The 24081-nt window shown below is 35.3% G+C and overlaps 1 protein-coding gene across 4 annotated transcripts in view; it reads left to right on the top strand.

Annotated features, from left to right (window-relative positions):
* MS4A13 (membrane spanning 4-domains A13) overlaps positions 1-24081 on the top strand; it is a 30652-nt gene that overhangs the window by 1086 nt on the left and 5485 nt on the right. For 3 of the 4 annotated variants that reach the window (XM_019037251.2, XM_019037252.2, XM_019037250.2), the window contains exons 3-4: positions 1582-1722; positions 9734-9827. In XM_019037251.2, the coding sequence (XP_018892796.2) occupies positions 1582-1722; positions 9734-9827 (235 nt within the window). Of the gene's footprint in view, positions 1-1581; positions 1723-8164; positions 8476-9733; positions 9828-24081 lie in introns of those variants that run through there. The other variant, XM_019037254.2, reaches the window with a different exon arrangement.

Here is a 24081-nt window from a genome sequence, read left to right on the forward strand (position 1 = left end):
GAGAAAACATTTCCACTCGTGAACTTTTCTTTTGAATTTGAATGTTGCATAGATCAATTATCTAAGTCGCCTATACGACTGTTCAGCAGAGGTTCTTAACCTCTTTGGGGTCACAGAGCATTTTGGCATAGAATGAAAGCTCTGAATCTTCTTTCCAGAATTATGTATATGTTGCAACCTTCGCATTTTTTTTCCCTGGGGACAGAGGTAGGCGGGTCTGACCTCCTGGAACTCATATTGATTCTAGATTAAGAATCATTTTTAAATAAGAAAACCTATCTTGTCCTTCTCCACACACTGGCAGTTCTTAACAAGCTTTGGCTAATTAGCTATTTCATGGTTTTATATAAAACAATAGTCAATCATTTAAAAAGAGATAGTACTTTTCAAGCTCACTTACTTTTTTAACAGTTGGGAAAGTCACATGGAATCACTATTCTTGACACCAGTATGCTTATATAAGAGGTATTTGCTGGATGCCTTCTCTATTCTGGGCACCATATTAGAGGCTGGTGATAAAACAATGAAAAAAAAACTCCAGGCCCTAAGGGATTTTGCAGTTTAGTGGGAGATATTTCTCCAGGCAAATCCAAAGACTTTCTGGAAAATTACCATTCTTGCAAATTTGATGCAAGGGGAAACCTTAAATTCTAAATCTATAAAAATGCATGATCGTTACCAAAAAAGAGACTTTTTCTTAAAAAAAAAACTTCTCCGAAATGTATTTTTTAAAGTTAGCCAATTGCACTTATATATTTCATAGACTGCCTGCTTTGCAAAGAGCTGGAACTCTTAAAACATTAAATAGCTTTCTGTTAAAGTTTATATGAAAATAAAATTTATGTGTCCTCTGTCATTTTTAAAGAGTAATCAAAAATGTGATTAAATATATAAAATATCAGTTCACATATAAATTCAGAAATAAATTTGCTGGGATTATAATTATCTTCTTACAAATTAGAGTTGAGTAATAATTCTCCCCTATTCAAAATCCTTCCCCTCTCCAATGGGAAAACCGAGTTCAAGCGAGTCCATTTTGGATATTTTCTGTATTGCTGTGTTGGATTATGCCCCACTCCAGCATACTTGTGAAAAAAATCATACCAAATACTCCTTGAAGGAAAAGATAAATCAAACCTTTATAAAATTCAAAAAGTGATTCATCTTTAACAAATTACTAATGTACAAGAAAATGTTGGATTTATGGCTTCCTGCATTATAGTAGATTAGTAACCACATTTTCTCTGAAGTAACCCCCATATTCTCCTCTCATACCATTACTTGATAGGTAGGGAGACTATCCAGTGATAGAATCAAACTGTTAACTTACAGGAGAATTGGCCAGAGCTACTATTATTGAACAGCCTGTTTCTTTCAGTATGACTGATTCCTATTTGGTAAATCTCAGTCCTTCCTGATTGGTCCTTTTTTCTGGGATAACCAATCCAGGAAATACATCAAGTACATTGCTGTTTTACTTTTGTATTTGTAAAGGTGTTAAATGCTTCTTATAGTTAACACTTATTGGAATTGTGTTTTAAATTACATTATTTCGGTACTAACAGAATTCTCTTCTTACAGACTATCCAGATTATGATTGGCATCTTTCACATTTTCATGTGGTACTTTCTATTGGTTTTGTATATGGGACAAATTAAAGGAGCCTTTGGAACGTATGAACCTGTAACTTACAAAACAGGATGTACTTTATGGGGAATTTTTGTGAGTAGAATACATATATATTGCTTTAATCATACAATAAATAATATTCATGCCAATAGTAGAAGGTAGGGAACGGTTTCTGAACAAGGTTTTCAGGAGAATTATGTAGCTAAATCCCATGTTGATAATTTATTCAAAGTCAGATTCCTTTTTTCAACAAATATATACTGAGCACCTTTAATTTACAAGTGCTGTTTCAAGAGATATGGATACAGGAGTACACAATGACAACCACAGGGCAGTTTGTCCCTAGATATGTGAAAGGCAAAGAATCTGAACTATAATATCCATTAGCATGATTAACTTGCATGTTTATTATCTTCACTTCAGTCTCCTCATCCCATGAGTCAGTACTCATTTTCTAAATTTTTCATTACTAACACTCTCCTGTGGTTTCTAGATAGCCATTAGGTAGAGGAAAACCTGGAGAGCATGACATCCTGGAAGCCAAGTGAAGAAATTGTTAGAAGAAATGAGGAAGGATCAACTATATTATATTTTGTTGTTTTGTCAAATAAAATGAGGACTACGAATTGACCATTGGATTTAGCAATATGGAAGTCAGACAAAACAAAAAAAAGAAAGAAACAAAAGGCATCTAAATTGAAAAGAAAGTGGCAAAGCTCTCTCTGTCAGTAGATAACATTATCTTCTACATAGAAAATAAAAAAGAATCCATATAACAGCTAGTAAAAGCATTTATCAAAATAGCAAGGTATAAGATCAACACGCAAAAATTAGTTATGATTTTATATACCAGTAATGAACAATCCAAAAAGGAAATCAAGAAAGCAATACCATTTACAATAGCATATAAAAAACTAAATACTTAGGAATAAAACTAACCAAGGAGGTGAAAGACTTGTATGCTAAAAACTAGAAAATATTGCTGAAAGTAATTAAAGGAGATCTAAATAAATGTAAAGACATATGTGTTCATGGATAGAAAGTCTTAACATTGCTAAGACATTAATACTGTTACCCAAAGCAATATATAGATTCGATGCAATTTCTATCAAAATCCCAACAGCCTTTTTGCAAGAATGGAAAATAAGTTCTTCAAATTCATTTGGAATTACAGGCCAAAATGATCTTGGGAAAGAACAATAATGTTGGAGGACTCACACTTCCTGACTCCAAAAACTGTAGCAAAGCTACAGTTATTAAAAGTATGGTAATGGCATGAAGACAAACATACAGACATATTGAAAAAAATTGAGAGCCCAAAAATAAAGTCTTGCATATATGGTCAATAGATTTTTGTCAAGAATGTCAGGACCACTGAATGGGGAAGGGACAGTTTTCTCAACAAATGCTGTGGGAAAATTGGATATCTATATGCAAAAGAATCAAGTTGGACCCTTACTTTATACCATATACAAAAATTAACTGAAGATAAACTTAAACATCTAAACTTAAACAAAAGACAAAACTATAAAATGCTTAGAAGAAAAGAGTGCAGAAAATATTTATAAGACTGGATTTGGCAACAATTTCATAGATATGACACCAAAGGCACAAAGCAGCAAAAGCAAAAAGAGATAAATTCGACTTAATCAAAATTAAGAACTTCTGTGCATCAAAAAACACTCAAAAGAGTGAAAAGACAATCTACAGAGTGGGAAAATAGTTGCAAATCATATATCTGACAAGGAATTAATATCCAGAATATATAAAGAACTCCTATAACTTAATAATAACAAAAAATTTTCAAAGTGGGCAAAGAACTTGAATAGACATTTCTCTAAAGAACATAGACAATGGCTAATAACCACATGAAAAGATGTTCAGCATCACTAACCATTAGGGAACTGAAAAATCAAAACCACAATGAGATACCACTTCATACCCATTGGGACAGCCATCACTAAAAAAGGAAAGGAGGGAGGGAGGAAGGAAAGAAAGAAAAAAGGAAGGAAGGAAGGAAACAAGTGTTGGTGAGGATGTGGAGAAATTGGAACCTTGCGTGTGCTGGTGGGAATGTAAAATGTTACAGCCTCTGTGGAAAACAGTGTGGTGGTTCCTAAAAAAGTTACACATAACATTACCATATCTTCCAGCAATTCCACTTCTAGGTATATACCTCCAAAGAACCAAAAGCAAGGACTCAAACAGATATTGGTACACTAAGTCAATGTCAACATTATTCATGATAGCCAAAAAATGGAAACAATCCAAATGGCCATCATCAGATGAATGAATAAACAAAATGTGTTATATATGTATGCAATAAAATATTATTGTCTTACAAATGAATGAAATTCTAATGCGTTCAACATCTTGAAAGCAAATCTTGAAAATTAGTTAAGTAAGCCAGGCACAGAAAGACAAATATTGTATAATTCCACTTACATGAGGTATCTAGAATAGGCAAATTCATACAGCCAGAAAGCAAAATAGAGGTTACAAGGAGACGGAAGAAGAGGAGAAGGGAAGATACTGCTTAATGGGGAGTATTTCATCTTGTTGGGATGATAAAAAAGTTTTGGTTATAGATAGTGATGATTGGTACACAGCATTGTGAATGTATTTAATACCACTGAATTGTATACATACAAATGGTTTAAATAATAAATAATATGCTAAGTATATCTTACCACAATTAAAAAGGATAATACAATAGGTTTCTAGATTTTAGCATAGGAGATTATCATCATCATCTTGGAGCAGCTAAAGATTTCCTAAAATAGATACAGAGAGCACTGATCATGGGCGATAATATTGATAAAACGGTATACATTAAAATCAGGAACATCTATTAAAGGACACTATTTAGAAAGTGAAAAGGCAAGCCACAGACTAGGAGAAGGTATTTCAAAGTATACAGTATCCTAAAAGGTTTACTTTCAAGTTTTGGTAACTTCAAAAGTACAAACTCAAACAAATCATTTTATCATTTAATTACTTAAATTTATTTTACATGTATTTAGTTTTATGAATTTTTAATAATACAATTTAATGTCCATTTTTCATTTCAGTCACTCTGAAGATGGAAGTTTTTTTCTATAGAGTCAATCTGCTGAACATGAAAAAACCAGTGCCACATAGCACAGGGAGGTCTCCAAGAGCCCCTATGTCTTTCAATTGAGCCCCAAAGCCCCATCCAGATCTCTTCATCCTTCTTGATGAGTTTTCCTATAGTACCTTTTCTTTCTTTTTTTTTTTTTTATTATTATACTTTAAGTTTTAGGGTACATGTGCACAACGTGCAGGTTAGTTACATATGTATACATGTGACATGTTGGTGTGCTGCACCCATTAACTCATCATTTAACATTAGGTATATCTCCTAATGCTATCCCTCCCCCCTCCCCCCACCCCACAACAGGCCCCAGTGTGTGATGTTCCCCTTCCTGTGTCCATGTGTTCTCACTGTTCAATTCCCACCTATGAGTGAGAACATGTGGTGTTTGGTATTTTTGTCCTTGCCATAGTTTGCTAAGAATGATGGTTTCCAGCTTCATCCATGTCCCTACAAAGGACATGAACTCATCGTTTTTCATGGCTGCATAGTATTCCATGGTGTATATGTGCCACATTTTCTTAATCCAGTCTATCATTGTTGGACATTTGGCTTGGTTCCAAGTCTTTGCTATTGTGAATAGTGCCACAATAAACATACGTGTGCATGTGTCTTTATAGCAGCATGATTTATAATCCTTTGGGTATATACCCAGTAAAAAAAGAGCCTGCGTTGCCAAGTCAATCCTAAGCCAAAAGAACAAAGCTGGAGGCATCACACTACCTGACTTCAAACTATACTACAAGGCTACAGTAACCAAAACAGCATGGTACTGGTACCAAAACAGAGATATAAACCAATGGAACAGAACAGAGCCCTCAGAAATAATGCTGCATATCTACAACCATCTGATCTTTGACAAACCTGAGAAAAACAAGAAATGGGGAAAGGATTCCCTATTTAATAAATGGTGCTGGGAAAACTGGCTAGCCAGATGTAGAAAGCTGAAACTGGATCCCCTCCTTACACCTTATACTAAAATTAATTCAAGATGGATTAAAGACTTACATGTTAGACCTGAAACCATAAAAACTCTAGAAGAAAACCTAGGCAATACCATTCAGGACACAGGCATGGGCAAGGACTTCATGTCTAAAACACCAAAAGCAATGGCAACAAAAGACAAAATTGACAAATGGGATCTAATTAAACTAAAGAGCTTCTGCACAGCAAAAGAAACCACCATCAGAGTGAACAGGCAACCTACAGAATGGGAGAAAATTTTTGCAATCTACTCATCTGACAAAGGGCTAATATCCAGAATCTACAATGAACTCAAACAAATTTACAAGAAAAAAACAAACAACCCCATCAAAAAGTGGGCGAAGGATATGAACAGACACTTCTGAAAAGAAGACATTTATGCAGCCAAAAGACACATGAAAAAATGCTCATCATCATTGGCCATCAGAGACATGCAAATCAAAACCACAATGAGATACCATCTCACACCTATAGTACCTTTTCTTTACAGCATACCTAATTTGAAACCATGTCAGTTCATCAGGGAAGTTCTAATAACTAACTCAAAGAAAATGTGTCATGATCTCATCAGTTTCTTTCTCCTCTTGCCCTCTATACAAATGATCTCACCTTTAACTTTAAAAATCACCTCTATAGACCAACAAGAACTAGGAAAAGCATCTTTTGTCAAGCCTCCAATTCCTCCACAAACATTTTTCCCTTTTTTATTTTAGGTGCTAGTCTCCTTAAATTTGTATAGCTGCACATGTGGTCAGGAAAGAATTCAAAAAGATGCACTCCAAAATAACATTCAACATTCACTTACACAGAGAAATGGCAATCAGCACACTCTGCTGAAAAGTATTTTCAGGGACAGGCACGGTGGCTCATGCCTGCAATCCCAGAACTTTGGGAGGCCGAGGCAGGTGGATCACAAGGTCAGGAGTTCGAGACCAGCCTGACCAACATGGTGAAACCCTGTCTCTACTGAAAATACAAAAATTAGCCGGGTGGGGTAGCATGCGCCTGTAACCCCAGCTACTCAGGAGGCTGAGGCAGGAGAATCGCTTGAACCTGGGAGGCAGAGGTTGTAGTGAGCCGAGATCGCACCACTGTACTCCAGCCTGGATGACAGAGTGAGACTTCATCTCAAAAAAAAAAAAAAAAAAAAAGGATTTTCAGTTCTGATACACCAAGCACTTTGTGACATATTTTTTAAGTTTAAATTGCATATAATATAGAGGGTCTATAAATAATATCAACTGACGAGGATATTAATAATTCATAAAATCATCATGCTATGATGGCTGTTTTTTCTCTTTTATAAACTTCCTGACATATAAAATACATGTACATAATAATTATAGATCATATCACATATTATACACTTTATTTTCAGGCTATGGAAAAGTATTTTATCTATATTTAGCAACTTGGATTAAGCACAGAGTCTCACTGGGCATAAAATATTATCTCTAAAGAGTTTTCGTAGGAAGCTGAAAAAGTCTGCAGTGACTGTGCACTTTGGTTTTGGTTTTTGGGTTTGGTGTTGTTGTTGTTGTTTGTTTGCTTGTCTTTTGACTGTTTGCCTGACATTTGGCAGGTCATCACCAGGCACAGGATTAAGTGCACATTGATTGGGAGGCCGAGGCGGGGGGATCACGGGGTCAGGAGATCGAGACCATCCTGGCTAACACGGTGAAACCCCGTCTCTACTAAAAATACAAAAAAATTAGCCGGGCGTGGTGGCGGGCGCCTGTAGCCCGAGCTACTCTGGAGGCTGAGGCAGGAGAATGGCGTGAACCCGGGAGGCGGAGCTTGCAGTGAGCCGAGATAGCGCCACTACACTCCAGCCTGGGCGACAGAGCGAGACTCCGTCTCAAAAAAAAGAAAAGAAAAAGAAAAGGATTAAGGGCACATTGAAATCTGTGGTCTCTCTATTTTATAATTTACTTTACCCCAAAATGCACACCTTAACTGTACAGAAAAACAACGTAAAGACCGGAGAAGATCAATATTTTGCTCAAACAGGCAACTACCGAATAAAAAGGAGAGTTAAGGACCAGAGCCCAGCTTTATTGATTAGTACCCTTCCCTTCCCTCTAGACCTTGTGGGGATTAAAAATAAAAAGACTTGTTAATACTAACCTATTACAAAAGTGATGAAGAGGGCATTTGCTTGATAACGAAGTCTCTGCAGAGGCAGCCAGAGAATCGGCCTGCGGCTGGAGTCAGGCGCAGCGAGTATGACGCTAACATGGGCCGGAAAGGGTTCGTCTATGTCAGACCCCACCCCACACCTCATCTCTCACTGCTGTCCTGAGAGCCAGCATGCTCAGAACAGTTTCGAGGCCCCCAGGGCGCCTGCGTCGGCGCGGTCTCCACGTGGAGTCCCCTGGCGGCCGCTCTAGACCATAACGGCTGCGTTGGAACCTCGCGAGAGGAGCTGACGGTCACCACCGAGGAAACATCGCCCATCAAGCAGGTGCTGCCTCCGGAACTCTGAAGTCGGAAGATCCGGAACTAAGGGCACGAACTGCAGGATCACGCCCCTCTGGCCTTGTGGTCAAGTCAGTGTAGGGCATGGTCCGGTTTGGACTATAAGTTCTTCTTCGAGTTTCAGTTTTGTACGTTTCTCTTGTTTGTTCCCCAACACAGTGCTACAGGAGGGTTTTTTTTGTTTTTTGTTTTTTTGTTTTTTTGGGGTTTTTTTGGCGCTGAGGAAACAGACTTTGAAAGAGTAAATGATAAGAACAAGGTCACATAAGGTAAGATTTGAACTCACAACTGGTAAGATATGAACTCAAGTTTGACTCTCCACTATACCTTTCAATTTCAAGCTTAATGGGCCATCTCAAAGGCAATTTAAGCCTTAAGAGTTCATGGTTTATATAAGTGAAAGGAAATGTTTATAAATGAAAAATGTAAAGACAAGATCTTAGACTTTGACAGTCTCCCCTTGGAGATTGGGGAGATTGTCAAAACCGTATGAGAAAAGTTACAAGGCAAATCGATTTTTTAAAAAAAATTGGTTGCAAGAAACAAAAGCTATCTCTTACTAGTTTTAGCAAAATTAAGATATATTTGTTATAATATATGAACAGGTATTTTACATAATATAGGGACCAGAAATCAGCCAGGTTTCCGAAAGGAAGTGGAACTAGAAAATGGAAAGCCATCATAATCTTAGGAAGTTCTGTTCTTCCATCTCTGCTTTTCTTTGGGTGTCTTCTCTATCCTCTCACTCTCAAAACTTACTTTCTCTACAATTTTGTCCATTAGAGAAGAGCATGGCAATGCCACTTCTCCTAAATTTTTACATCTTCTCAACAAGAGACCAGCCTGAACAATCTTGGAAAGAGTATATCATGAACTCGCCTTGCTTTAGATGTTTGTTTACCTTTGACCCAATCAGTTAGGATAAAAGAATAATTATGGATATTAAATATGGATGCTAGGGAGAATAACACAGGTTATATACAATCTAATGATAGCTATCTGTGAGTTGTAATTTTCTTATCTATTGAACACCCTCTCTATATTTTTATTGGTTCCTAACTTATGAAGCCCACCTTTCCAAAATATATCACTCCATTTTCCAGCCTCCCCTGCATCTGGTGTGGGTATATGACATGGGTTCTTCCAGTCAGGTGCCCCTGAACCAGACTTTAATTTAGAGGGAAACAACAATGAGTAAGAGAATAAACCATGGCAACCAAAAGCCCAATTTTTCTGACCCTGTAAATTTGGGGATATGGGTAATTTCTAGAGGGATTTATGTTATTGGGACAGTCACCATATTCTATTTACTAAAGCCTAATTTAAGGTTTGTAAGTGAACAAACAATTTGAGCGGTAACTAATGGATTTCTCAAGATGGTAATATTGGTGGTTTCATGCAAAACCCTCTCAGGGAACAACAAAGAAGTGAAAAATAGGCAGCTGTTGGTTGGATTTCCCTCTAAAGTTTAAGTTTCTTATGCCCCCCCCAAAATTAACATTAATTTGTTTTCATATTTTCCTACAGAAAAGGAACACATTTATTCTTTCATATCTCTATTGTATCTTAGTGAAAAATGCCACGAAATCGTCTGTGGATAAGAGAGGAAACAATGTTGGGGGTAAGAACTAAATACCAATTGAGTGAATAAATGATTATAGTGCTGCGATTTCTAAATATAAGAGGGAAGAGACTGTCACCACCTCTATTATGAACTCCTCAAATGGAGAAATGTTAATAGAAGTGTCCTGAAATTGTTATGCAGCATCTGCATTTTCCACATTCAGCCTCAACACATAAGCTATTTATCAGGCTCACATTAAATAAAGCAGAAATTATGAATTTATCAGCTACATGTAAATGACCCAACAACGTCTAAACCCACTCATGCTCTCAGAAAACCCTGACTCTGGAAATGGGTAAAGAAATCTCTTTTTGGCATCTATAAATTATTTCAAGCTAAGCTGATGATGTGGTTCTAAATGAGATGACCAGACTGTGGAAACTACATTCAGGAGAAGCTGCAGGCCACAGAGTTTTATGGTCAGTTATCACAATAACACTGTGCTTTCAAGATTACCCCCAAAACACATGACTCTCTTCCCAGTCAACTTCATCAAATATGGCAGGTTTTCACCCATATTGCTGTATGATTTTGCATTATCCACTCATTGTTGGATGATGGAACCGGATTAGGATTAAACCAGCAGGATTAAAGTTTGGTTCAGGAAAATTCCCAACATCACAAGTCTATTATTACTTCCACTTATTTAAGATCTGCCTGATCCTTTGCCAGAATTATACTAAGAGCCTTACATAAAACAAGCAATGAACCCAATATTTTCTCTCCTCATTTTCAAGGTTGTGATATTAAAGATGTGGATTCCTAACCCCCTTATCCATTTATCTGGTCTTGATATTGGGAAAAAAATAGTTGAAATGTATTTGAGAATAAATAGATTTGTTATTGTCCATGTTACTGTCTTTCTAATGAGATCTACCATTATCTAAGAAGACACAGAGCTCTGGTTTTATTTCACGCATTAAGACATTCCAATGGCCATTTCTCCCTATTCTTACCACTAACTATATCTAAAACTTTGGATAAATACAAGAAAATCCTGAAAAGTACGGATAAGGAAGAATAAGATTTAGGGACCTTTGAACCCAAAGAATGATATGTTGGTGAATTTCCTGAGTTTTCTTTTTATTGCATATATCTCAAACTGGGTTCCCAGTTGAGATATACCTACTAATGTTTCGAAGCCTGCAATTTCAAAACATAAAATACCTAGGAATAAATGTAACCAAGAAGGTGAAAGGAAAACTATAAGTAAAACTACAGAAGACTTATAAAAGAAACTGAAGAGGGCACAAACAAATAGAAAGACATCCCATGCTCATGGATTGGAAAAATGATGATACTAACCAAAGAAATCTACAATTTCAATGTATTCCAAATCCAAATACCAATGTCATTTTTCATAGAACTAGAAAAAAGAATCCTAAAATTTGTATGGAATCAAAAAAAGTTTTCAAATAGCCAAAGCAATCCAAAATACTTAGAAGAGAGGGACTTGACACATTTTCAACCCATAGAAATATCCTGACTACCCTGACTTGATCATTACACATTCAATAAATGTAGCAAAATATTACATGTACCCCACAAATATGTACAAATATTATATCACTAAAAAATAAATTTTAAAAATAAAAATTTGATTGATATAACTAAACAAGAAAAACAAATATATAAAAGAACTCAACACCACCACCAACCAGTAAGATGTAATTAATATTTATAGAATATCTAACATCAGAATATATACTCTCTTTTTTTTTTTTACTTTTAGGTTCAGGGGTATATGTGTGGGTTTGTTATATAGTAAATTGTTATTATGGGGGTTTATTGTACAGATTATTTAATCACCCAGGTCATAAGCATAGTACCTCATGGGTAGTTTTTCAATCCTCACCCTGCTCCAAACTTCTACCCTCAAGCAGGTCCCGATGTCTGTTGTTACCTTCTTTGTGTTCATGTGTGCTGGACATTTAGCTCCCACTTATAAGTCAGAACATGCAGTATTTAGTTTTCCATTCATGTGTTAGTCTGCTTAGGATAATGGCCTCCAGTTCTATTCATGTTGCAGCAAAGGACATGATTTCATTCTTTTTTATGGCTGCATAGTATTCCATAGTGTATATGTACCATATTTTCTTTATCTAGTCTACCGTTGATGAGCATTTAGGTTGATTCCATGTCTTTGCTCTTAAGAATACACGTTCTTTTTAAGTGTCCATGGAACATTAACCAAATAAACTATATTTTGGGCCATAAGACAAACTTTGAAATATTTTAAAGAATTGAAATCATATGGAATGTATTCTCACCAAAATAGAATCACACTAGAAACCAGTTAAGAGAAAGATAACAAAAAAGCTCCAAACTTGAAAACTAAGACACTTTTAAATAATTAATGCTTTAAAGAGGACATTTCAATGAAAAATTTTTAAAATTCAATTAAATTATAATGAAAATACATGATATCAAAATGTATAACACTAAATGCTTACAGAAAACAAGAAAATTGTCAAATAAATACTCCAAACTCTCAACCAAAAAAAACTAGAAAAGGAAGAGCAAAATAAACCCAAATAAATCAGGAGAAAATAATAAAGATAAGTCAATAAAATTAAAATTTAAAAAGTAGAGAAAATCAGTACAACAAATAGTTGATTCTTTTAAAAGATCATCAAAATCAACAAACATCTAGCAAAACTGATCAAAAAAAAGAAAGAGAAGACAAAAATTATCAAACTCAGAAATAAAATAGAGTATATTACTACAGATAATTTATATCTCAAAATAATAAGAGACTACTATCAGTAACTCTATAGACACAAATTTGACAACTTTGATAAAATGAACAAATTTTCCCAAAAAGCACAAACTACAACTCAATATGAAATAGATCATTTTAGTGGCCCTATAATTGTTAGAAAAATTAAATTTGTAATTTTAAAACTCCTGGAAAAGACATCTGCAGGCCTGATTTCACCAAAGAATTCTACCAGATGTTCTTAGAATATTCAACACCAGTTTTTCTCAATATTTTTCAAAAAAACAGAAGAGAATGAAACATTTCCCAACTTATTTGAAGAAGCCAATATTATTCTGATACCAAAATCAAATAAGACAAAGATAGTACAAAAGAAGAAAACTATAGATCCATATCCTTCAGAATATAGACACAAAAATCATTTACGAAGTATTAGGAAATATAATTCAGCAATACTTAAAAATAATTTTCCACCATGACTAAGTGAAACTTATTCCAGATATACACAGCTGGTTTAGTACTCAAGAAGCAATCAATGTAACCCATCATATTAATAGGCTAAAGAAGGAAAATCACATGATCATGTCAGTTGATGCAAAATGAACCACATTTGAGAAAATTTAACACCCATTCATGATATTTTAGAAAGCTCTTAGAATAATAGAAATGTAGGAGAACTTCCACAACCTGATAAAGAACACCTACAAAAAAACTTACAGCTAACATTATATTTCATCTGTAAAAATTGAATTATTTTCCCCTAAGATTGGTAACAGTGCAAAGTTATCATCTCTCAGCATGCTTACTAGCACAGTACTAGAAGTCTTAGCACAGATCAATAAGATAAAAAAAGAAACATAAAAAGCATACAGATTGTAAAGGAGAAAATAAAAATATCCCTGTTTGCAGACAACATGATGATCTGTGTAGAAAATCCCATGCAATAAAAAAGAAAAGGACTCCTGGAACTAATAAGTGAGTTCAGCAAGGTCACAGGATACAAGATTAATGATCAACATACAAAATTAATTATATTTTTATATAATAGCAATGAACATATGGACAACAAAATTTAAAACACAATACTATTTAAAATCACTCAAACAATTAAGTACTTAGGTATAAATTTAGCAAAATATATACAGGACTTATATTTTGAAAATTATCTAATACTAATAAAAGAATTCAGGAGGCTGAGGCGGGTGGATTACCTGAGGTCAGGAGTTCAAGACAAGCCTGACCAACCTGGTAAAACCCCATCTCTACTAAAAATACAAAAATTAGCCTGGTGTGGTGGCATGTGCCTGTAATCCCAGCTACTCAGGAGGCTGAGGCAGGAGGATTGCTTGAATCTGGGAGGCAAAGGTTGCAGTGAGCCAAGATCATGCCACTGAATTCCAGCCTGGTTGACAAGAGCGAAACTTCACCTCTGAAAAAAAAATAAATAAAATAAAAGAATTCCAAGTAGGTTACATAAATGAAAAGACATTTATTTTTGTGGCTGAAAATCTCAACATAGTAAAAATATTAATTGTCCCAAAATTGACATATAGATTTAGCACAATTCATATCAAAATCCCGGAAACATTTTTTGTAGATTTAAATAAGATTATCTAAAATTTCTATGCAAAGGTTGAGAAGCTAGAATAGCTAAAATTTTTTAAAGAAGAATAAAGTGAAACGAATCATACTACCTGATTTTAATACATATAACTACAGATATTAAGACTGTGTGGTATTGGTGTAGCAACAGATACATGGATAAATGGAACAGAACACAGAATCCATGAGTAGACTCATACAAGTACGGTTGACTGATTTTTTATAAAAGTAATTCAACGGAGGAAGTATAGTCATCTCTAAAAATGGTGTTGGACTAACTGGATAACCAGTGGCAAAAAATAAAAGAAAAGAACCTCAAATTAAAGTCTCCTACCTTATACAAAAATTAATTCAAAATGAATAATATGTTTAAATATAAAATATAAAACTATAACACTTTTAGAAGAAAGCATAGGAGAAAATATTTAGTACCTAGGACTCTAGAGCTCTTTAACATGACCTTAAAAACATGATCCATCCATAAAAGACACAAATCAATACATTTTACTTCACCAAAAGTAAGTTTTGTTTTGTGAAATACCCTTGTTAGGAAGATGAAATGACAAGCTACAGAGTAGGAGAAAATACTTGCTAACCACATCTCTGACAAAGGATTTGTATCTAAGAATATCCTTCTTAAAATCCTTAAAACTCAACAGCAGAAAATACACAAATGATCCAACTTTAAAACCAGCAAAAGACGTGAAAAGACATTTCACTGAAGAAGATATACAGATGGCATAAGCATATAGAAAGATGCTCAACATCATTAGCCACCAGAGAAATGCAAATTAAGACCACAATGAGATATCACTACAAACCTATTAGAACAACTAAAATAAGAAATTGTGACAATACCAAATGCTGGAGATGATGCAGAGAAACTGGATCTCTCTTACATTGCCAATGAGAATATAAAAATGATAAAATCACTCTCAAAAATAGTTTGACATCTTATTTAAATACTAAACATACACTTTACATTAAATTTAGCAAGTGAGCTCCAGGGTATTTATCTTGGACAACTGAAAACTGATGTCTGCAGTATTTACACATGACTATTCATAGCATCTTTGTTTGTAATAGCTCCCAAAGTGGAAACTATCAAAATACCCCCTCAAGAGCTGAATAAACTCTAGTTGTTCATACCGTAGACTACTACTCAGAAATTAAAAAGGAGTGAACTACATTGTTAACACATAACAACTTGATGGATCTCAAAGGTATTTTGCTGGACAACAACAAAAAAGCCAATCACAAAATGAACATACTGAATTATTCCATTTATTTGACATTATCAAAATGATAATAGTGAGGATAAGAAAAACAAATTAGTGACTACCAGAAGTTCAGCATTGTTGGGACAATAAAGATATAGCATGAGGGATATCTTCATGGTGATAGAATAGTTCTGTATCCTGATTATGGTTGTGATTATGCAAATATGCTTATGTGCTCAAATGACACATAACTATACACACACACTATATCAAGGTCAATTTCCTAATTTTGATATCGTCATATAGTTATGTAAGATGGTACCATTCTGAAAATCTGGATTCAGGACACAAGGACCTATCCATACTAGTTTTGAAAATTCCTATGAATTTGTAATTACTTAAAAATAAAGTTTTTTTTTAAATTCTACATCCTTCACTAAACTCAGACTTCAGAGAAAGTCATCGTTTTCCATGCCAAGCAAGGAGATGAAATGTGCACAGCATGTCAATCAGTGGGAAAAGTCCTATCCATTCCAGTTTCCCCTTACTTCCTGCCACAGCCTGCCTGAAGTACCTCTAAATGCATAGTTTTGTGTTGCCTGGGGGTTAATCTGTGAGTCAAAATAGTATTTTCATTAATTAGCCATTTCTTGGCTCTCCTCAGAGTCACACACCAGAACAGAAGCTCATTGCAAACTTCAAGTAGAGATGTCCAGTGTTTTAAGAAAATCTGTGAGAAAAATATGTCAGGAATCCCCAGACATTGTGAAAATATGGTTGCAGTATGGCAAAAGATGCTAAGTTATGAACTCCAATCCTGCTCCTTCAGCTTTTTCAAACTTAACCACTGCGCTTACCTGGGGGTGTAGGTAGGGAGAGTCGGAATATTGGTTCATTCAGCTGTGGCAGAACAAAAGCACCCCTGAGAAATATCTACCTGAAAACCAACTGGAAGGCCCTACAGTGATACGTTAGAGGGCTCTTCATACAACTTAGAATTCTCCTCCTCCTATGGCTCAGAAACTGTCATAGCTGGCCTATAACTTCTGTGGGTACAAATTATCTGAGACCTCCACATCAGGAAATAGCCCCTTGGAAGAGTGACAGAAAACCAAGGATCCCAAAGGCTCACTATCCTTTTAAAAGGACCCTCTTATAAGGGACCCAGGACTATCAGTTATAGATGTTATGGAGGTGGGAAGAACAAAAGGAACCAAAGTCCAAAAATCAGCTTTGGTAAAATAAGAGAAATCTAGGGAAGGTCACAAATACCAAGTCTAGTTGCCTGTAGAACATAAAAGCTGTATATGCAGGATAAGATTGTTGACCTAGGTCAAGAATTCTTGACCATACAGGTACATAGTCATTATATCTACAAACTGCTCTGAAATAATAAACTTCCCTTATCTGAGTTGAACATTGAGAAATTTAAAATTCTGTTAGGTCATCACCTTCTGTCTTCATCTTGGCTTTTTCTTGATGTGTATTCCTTTCAAAGGTTGAACTAAAATAATAATTAGTGATAGTGTTATTTTCTTCCAGGCAACACAAATAATAACTGGCATACTTCTTCACTGCCTGGGACTGCTCTGGATGTATTTGTTATTCACACAAACCACTGCATTTGGAGCCACATATATTCCTCTTGCATTACTAACAGCATACCCATTTTGGTCATCCTTGCTTGTGAGTAAATAATCAAATTTCTGATTGTTACTCATTAATTTATTCATTACATTTAATGACTGTTTATCAGTCAAGCAGTGTGCCAGAGACTGAACACTAAAAATACACAATCTCTATTCTCAAGGAACTCATTTTACCTGGTTGAAAATAATATACCAATATGAAAAAACTTAGATTCTTATCAGTGATATTCTTTAATAATAAGAGTCTATTTTGTTAAAAGGCTACCTTTTACATTCTTCTAGGATATGGAGAAAAATGATAAGATGCCCAAGGGGCATTTTGGGAAAACAGAAAATGGTTGGTGACTATTCAACTGCCCATATGGTATTTATTTTGCCAGTGGGGCAAATAAAAAATGAGAGAGCATAACTGCTGAGGAAATAGTGGGATATATACAATTTGTGTAGGGAAAGAAGCATAAAATTTTTGTGTTGTATTCAAGAAGTATTTGGTAAAATTGAACAGAGATTTTGAAATTGAATTTTATTGTGACTGATAGTATGATGAGTAATGTGCCATTGTTTTTAAAGGGGATATCATGAAGAAGATATTATGGTGCTTGATGTGCCATGTTTCCTACAAAATCCTGAGTAAAGTTTATTATAATATCACATTTGGAGTTTGATTACTCAACCAGTACTTATTGAGTACTATGATGTGTCAGGCACTGTTTTAGGTGCCTGAGATACATTAGCAAACAAAACAAAGATCCCACTTCTTATGGAACTTTTATTCTAGCATGGTGTAGTATATTAGAAGATGATAAGGCCATAGAAGCAAAATGAAAAAGAGTAGGCCAAGGGGGACTGGAATTTTTGGGAAAGTGGCAAAGGGATATAGGTTATCATCTAAAATTGGATGGTTGCGGTAGGGCTCATTGAAAAAGTGACTCTATTACTGATCTATTGTTATATAATAAACCACCAAAAACCCAGTGGCATATAATTACAAGCATTTATTTTTTACTCATGCAGACTTGGCAGAGATTCAGCTGCTCTTGGCCTGGTTTCAAGCTATAGGACAGGTCCAGATCCACTCCATATGTATCTTATTGCCTTTAGATTAGTGGCTACTAGAGGCATATTCTTCTCACAATGAAAAGCAAGAACACAAGAGGACAATCCTAATCACACAAGACCATTTCAAGCTTTGGCTTGGGTCATGTTTGTTAAAATCCCAGCTAAAACAAATAAAATGATCAAGTCCTAAATTAAAGAGCAGGGAAGCATAATCCAAGCACCATGAGATCACAGCAAGAATATGAAAATATATTATTATTACCTAAAAGTAAAAAATTGTGACCAACAGTTCAAACTACCATAGTGACATTTGAGCAAAGACTTGAAAAAGTGATGGTTTTGACCACAGGGATATGCTGGGAAAGAACATCTCAGGAGAACAGTCAGAATGAAGTCTTCAGTGAAGGGTTCCTAGAAAAACGTAGTCAGTATTTCTGGAACAGAGTGAGCAAACATAATAGTAGTAGAAAACAAGTTAGAAAAAATAATGGGGTGCCTGTTAATATAGGGCTATGTAAGCCATTGTAAAGATTTTAGCTTTTACTGTTAGTGAAATTGGAGTTATTATAGTGTTTCATAAACAGAGTTAAATAATCTGGCTTAGGTTTTAAAAGAATCATTTTGGTTTCTGTGTTGAAAAGAGAATGAAGGGGTCCAAAGAGACTTTTTAGAAAGCTACTTCAAAAGTCCACATGAGACTCAAACAAAGTTGTTAGTAGTGAAGGTGGTGAAAGTAATGATGTAGATATATGTTGAGGTAGAGCCAATTTAATATCTTGATGGATTGGGTATGGAGTGTGAAAGAAGTTAAAGATAATGCCAGGGTTTTTGTTCAAGCTAATAGAAGGAATGACTTGACATCAACTGATACAGGGAAGACTGTGTACAGAACTGGTTTTCAGAGGAAGACAATGAGTTTGCTTTGAAAATGTTGAGTTTGAAGTATTTATTTAATATTCAACTGGAGATGTCAAGTAGCCTGTTGGACATGGAATGTAGAGTTCAGAAGACAGAATTAGAATAAAAGATACAGACTTGCAGAAAGGACAAGACTTCACCAACCAAGTATCTGCTGCCTTCAAGAGACTCACATAACACATAAGGAATCACATAAACTTAAGGGAAAGGGGTAGAAAAAGATGTTCCATGCAAATGGACACCAAAAGCTAGCAGGAGTAACTATTCCTCTATGAGACAAAACAAACTTCAAAGGAAGAGCAGTTAAAAAAGACAAAGATACACCTTATATAATAATAAAAGGCCTTGTCCAACGAGAAAATATCACAGTCCTAAATATGTACGCACCTAATGCTGGAGCTCCCAAATTTATAAAACAATTACTACTAGACCTAAGAAATGAGATAGCAACACAATAATAGGGGGGACTTCAATACTCCACTGGCAGCACTAGACAGGTCATCAAGACAGAAAATTGACAAAGAAACTATTGATTTAAACTATACCCTGGAACAAATTGACTTAACAGATATTTACAAAACCACTGTACCCAACAACTGCAGAATATGCATTCTATTCATCAGCACATGGAACTTTCTCCAAGACAGACCAAATGATAGGCCACAAAACAGGTCTCAATAAATTTAGGAAAACTGAAATAATATCAAGCATTCTCTCAGACCACAGTGTAATAAAATTGGAAATCAACTCCAAAAGGGACCTTCAAAACCATGCAAATACATGGAAATTAAATAACCTGCTCCTGAATGATCACTGGGTCAACAATGAAATCACAATGGAAATTACAAAATTCTTTGAACTGAATAATAGTGACACAACCTATCAAAACCTCTGGGATACAGCAAAGGCAGTACTAAGAAAAAAGTTCATACCCTTACATGCCTACATCAAAAACTTTGAAAGAGGACAAATAGACAATCTAAGGTCACACCTCAAGGAACTAGAGAAACAAGAACAAACCAAACACAAACCCAGCAGAAGAAAAGAAATAACCAAGATTAGAGCAGAACGGAATGAAATTGGGGGAAAAAAGCAATACAAAAGATAAATGAAACAAAGAGCTGGCTCTTTGAAAAGGTAAATAAAGTTGATAGATCATTAGCAAGAGTAACCAAGAAAAGAGAGATGATCCAAATAAGCTCAATTAGAAATGAAATGGGAGATATTACAACTGAAACCACAGAAATACAAAAGATAACTCAAGGCTACTATGAACACCTTGTGCACATAAATTAGAAAACCTAGAGGAGATGGAAAAATTTCCGGAAATTTACTACCCTCTTAGATTAAACCAGGAAGATATAGAAGCTCTGAACATACCAAAAACAAGCAGCAAGATTAAAATGGTAATAAAAAATTACTAACAAAAAAAAAAGTCCAGGACCAGTTGGATTCACAGCAGAATTCTATCAGACCTTCAAAGAAGAATTGGTACCAATCCTACTGACACAACTCCAAAAGACAGAGACAGAGGGAATCCTCCCTAAATCATTCTATGAGGCCAGTATCACCCCAATACCAAAACCAGGAAAAGGACATAACAAAAAAAGAAAACTACAGACAAATATCCCTGATGAACATAAATGCAAAAATCCTCAACAAAATACTAGCTAACCAAATCCAACAGCATATCGAAAAAGTAATCCACCATGATCAAGTGGGTTTCACACCAGGAATGCAGGGGTGTTTTAACATACTCAAGTCAATAAATGTGATACACCACATAAACAGAATTAAAAACAAAAATCGCATGATCATCTCAATAGATGCAGAAAAAGCATTTGACAAAATCTAGCATCACTTTATGATTAAAACCCTCAGCAAAATTGGCATACAAGGGACATACCTCAATGTAGTAAAAGCCATCTAACAAATCTACAGCTAACATAATACTGAATGGGGAAAAGTTGAAAGCATTCCCTCTGAGAACTGGAACAAGACAAGGATGCTCATTCTCACCACTTCTATTCAACATAGTGCTGGAAGTCCTAGCCAGAGCAATCAGACAAGAGAAAGAAATAAAAGGCATCCAAATCAATAAAGAGGAAGCCAAACTCTTGCTGTTTCCTAATGATACAGTTGTATATCCAGAAAACCCTAATGACTCATCCAAAAAACTCTTAAAACTGGTAAATGAATTCAGCAAAGTTTCAGGATATAAAATTAATGTACACAAATCAGTAGCTCTGCTATACACCAACAGTGACCAAGCTGAGAAACAAATGAAGAACTCAACCCCTTTTACAATAGCTGCAAAAAAATAAAATATTTAGGAGTATACCTAACTAAGGAGTTGAAAGACCTCTACAATGAAAACTACAAAACACCACTAAAAGAAATCATAGATGACAGAAATAAATAGAAACACATCCCATGCTCATTTGCTGGGTAGAATCAGTATTGTGAAAATGGCCATACTGCCAAAAGCAATCTACAAATTCAGCACAATTCCCATCAAAATACTACCATCGTTCCTCACAGAACTGGAAAAAAACAATCCTACAGTTCATATGGAACCAAAAAAAAAAAAAAAAAAAAGCCTACATAGCTAAAGCAAGATTAAGCAAAAACAACAAATCTGAAGGCATCATATTACCAACTTCAAACTATACTATAAAGCCCAAACAGCATGGCACTGGTATAAAAATAGGCACATAGACCAGTGGAACAGAATAGAGAACCCAGAAATAAAGCCAAATACTTACACTTGGTGTATCTTTGACAAAGCAAACAAAAACATAAAGTGGGGAAAGGACACCCTATTTAACAAATGGTGCTGGGATAATTGGCAAGCCACATATAGGAGAATGAAACTGGACTCTCATCTCTCACCTTATTCAAAAATCAACTCAACATGGATCAAGGACTTAAATCTAAAAAAAATATATATAGAAGATAACATCGGAAGAACCCTTCTAGACATTGGCTTGGGCAAAGACTTCATGACCAAGAACCCAAAAGCAAATGCAACAAAAACAAAGATAAATAGGTGGGACTTAATTAAACTAAAGAGCTTCTGCACAGCAAAAGGAACAGTCAGCAGAGTAAACAGCACAGTAAACAGACAACCCGCAGAATGGGTGAAAATCTTCACAATCTACACATCTGACACAGGACTAATATCCAGAATCTACAAGGAACTCAAACTAATTAGCAAGAAAAAATCAAACAGTCCCATCAAAAAGTGGGCTAAGGACATGAATACACAATTCTCAAAAGAAGATATACAAATGGCCAATAAACATATGAAAAAATGCTCAACATCACTAATGATCAGGGAAATGCAAATCAAAACGACAATGCGATACCACCTTACTCCTGCAAGAATGGCCATAATCAAAAAATTAAAAAAAATAGATGTTGGCATGGATGCAGTGAAAAGGGAACACTTCTATGCTGGTGGGGGAATGTAAACTAATACAACCATTATGGAAAACAATGTGGAGAGTTCTTAAAGAACTAAAAGTAGAACTACCATTTGATCCAGCAATCCCACTGCTGGGTATCTACTCAGAGGAAAAAAAAGGTCATACAAAAAGGGTACTTGCACCCACATGTTTATAGCAGCACAATTTTCAATTGCAAAAATATGGAACCAGCCCAAATGTCCATCAATCTACAAGTAGATAAAGAAGCTGTAGTATACATTTACAATGGAATACTACTCAGCCATAAAAAGAAACAAATTAATGGCATTCACAACAACCTGGATGGAATTGGAGACTACTATTTTAAGTGAAGTAACTCAGGAATGAAAAATCAAACATTGTATGTTCTCACCCCTAAGTGGGAGCTAAGCTATGAGGCTGCAAGGGCATAAGAATGATACAGTGGACTTTGGGGACTCAGGGGAAAGGGTGGGAGAGGGTGAGGGATAAAAGACTACAAATTGGGTTCAGTGTATACTGCTCAGGTGATGGGTGCACCAAAATCTCACAAGTCACTGCTAAAGAATTTACTCATGTAACCAAATACCACCTGTTCCCAAAAACCTATATAAATTTATAAAAAATAATAAATGTAATGACAAAAAAGAAGCTTAAAAAAGTAAGAAATCTTTAAAAAATAGAATAGTCATTGGCATCTAGTAATGAGACTAGATGAGATCACCAAAGAAATAAATAAACATAGAAAAGAAGAGATAACTAAGGACTAGAGCAGCACTGTCCAATACAATAGTCACATGTACCTACTGAACCTGGAAAATGCAACTAAACTGCCCTGAGAAGTGCTGTAAAGATAAAATACATATAAGATTTCAAAACTTAGTATACATTTTAAAATGTAAAATATATAATTATTTTATAGTGTGATTCTATCTCGAAATAATTTTGGATATGTGAACTTATAGAAAATATATTATTAAAATAAGTTTTATATATTTCTTTTTAGTTTTCTTAATATGGCACTTGGAAACTTACAATTACATATGTTGCTTGCATTATATTTCTATTGGACAGCCCTAGACAATATTCTGACTGAGGACAGTGCTATGATTAGGTTTGTTTTAATACTATCACTCTATGAGTAATAAGAGATTAGATTTGAGAATGTTAGAGAAGTTAGAAGAGGCTACTGCAGTGATTCAGACAAGAAAAATGGGGCCTTAATTCAATTTAGAGGTGCCAAAAATATAGGTTCTGTCTTAGTCCATTTTGTGTTACTGTAATAGAACATCACAGGCTAAGTAATTTATAAAAGAAAACAAATGTACTTCTCACAGTTCTTCAGGATGGGGACTCTAATATCAAGATGCTGGCATCTTGTGAGGGCCTTCATGCTGCATCGTCTCATGATGGAAAGTCTAAGGGCAGGTCAGGCGCGGTGGCTCACGTCTGTAATCCCAGCACTTTGGGAGGCTGAAGCGGGTAGATCACGAGGTCGGGAGATCGAGACCATCCTGGCTACCACGGTGAAACCTTGTCTCTACTAAAAATACAAAAAATTAGCCAGGCATTGTGGCGGGCACCTGTAGTCCCAGCTACTCGGGAAGCTGAGCCGAGATCATGCCACTGCACTCCAGC

The sequence above is a fragment of the Gorilla gorilla genome, chromosome 9, assembly GCF_029281585.2.
Source record: "Gorilla gorilla gorilla isolate KB3781 chromosome 9, NHGRI_mGorGor1-v2.1_pri, whole genome shotgun sequence".
Taxonomy (NCBI): Eukaryota; Metazoa; Chordata; class Mammalia; order Primates; family Hominidae; genus Gorilla; species Gorilla gorilla.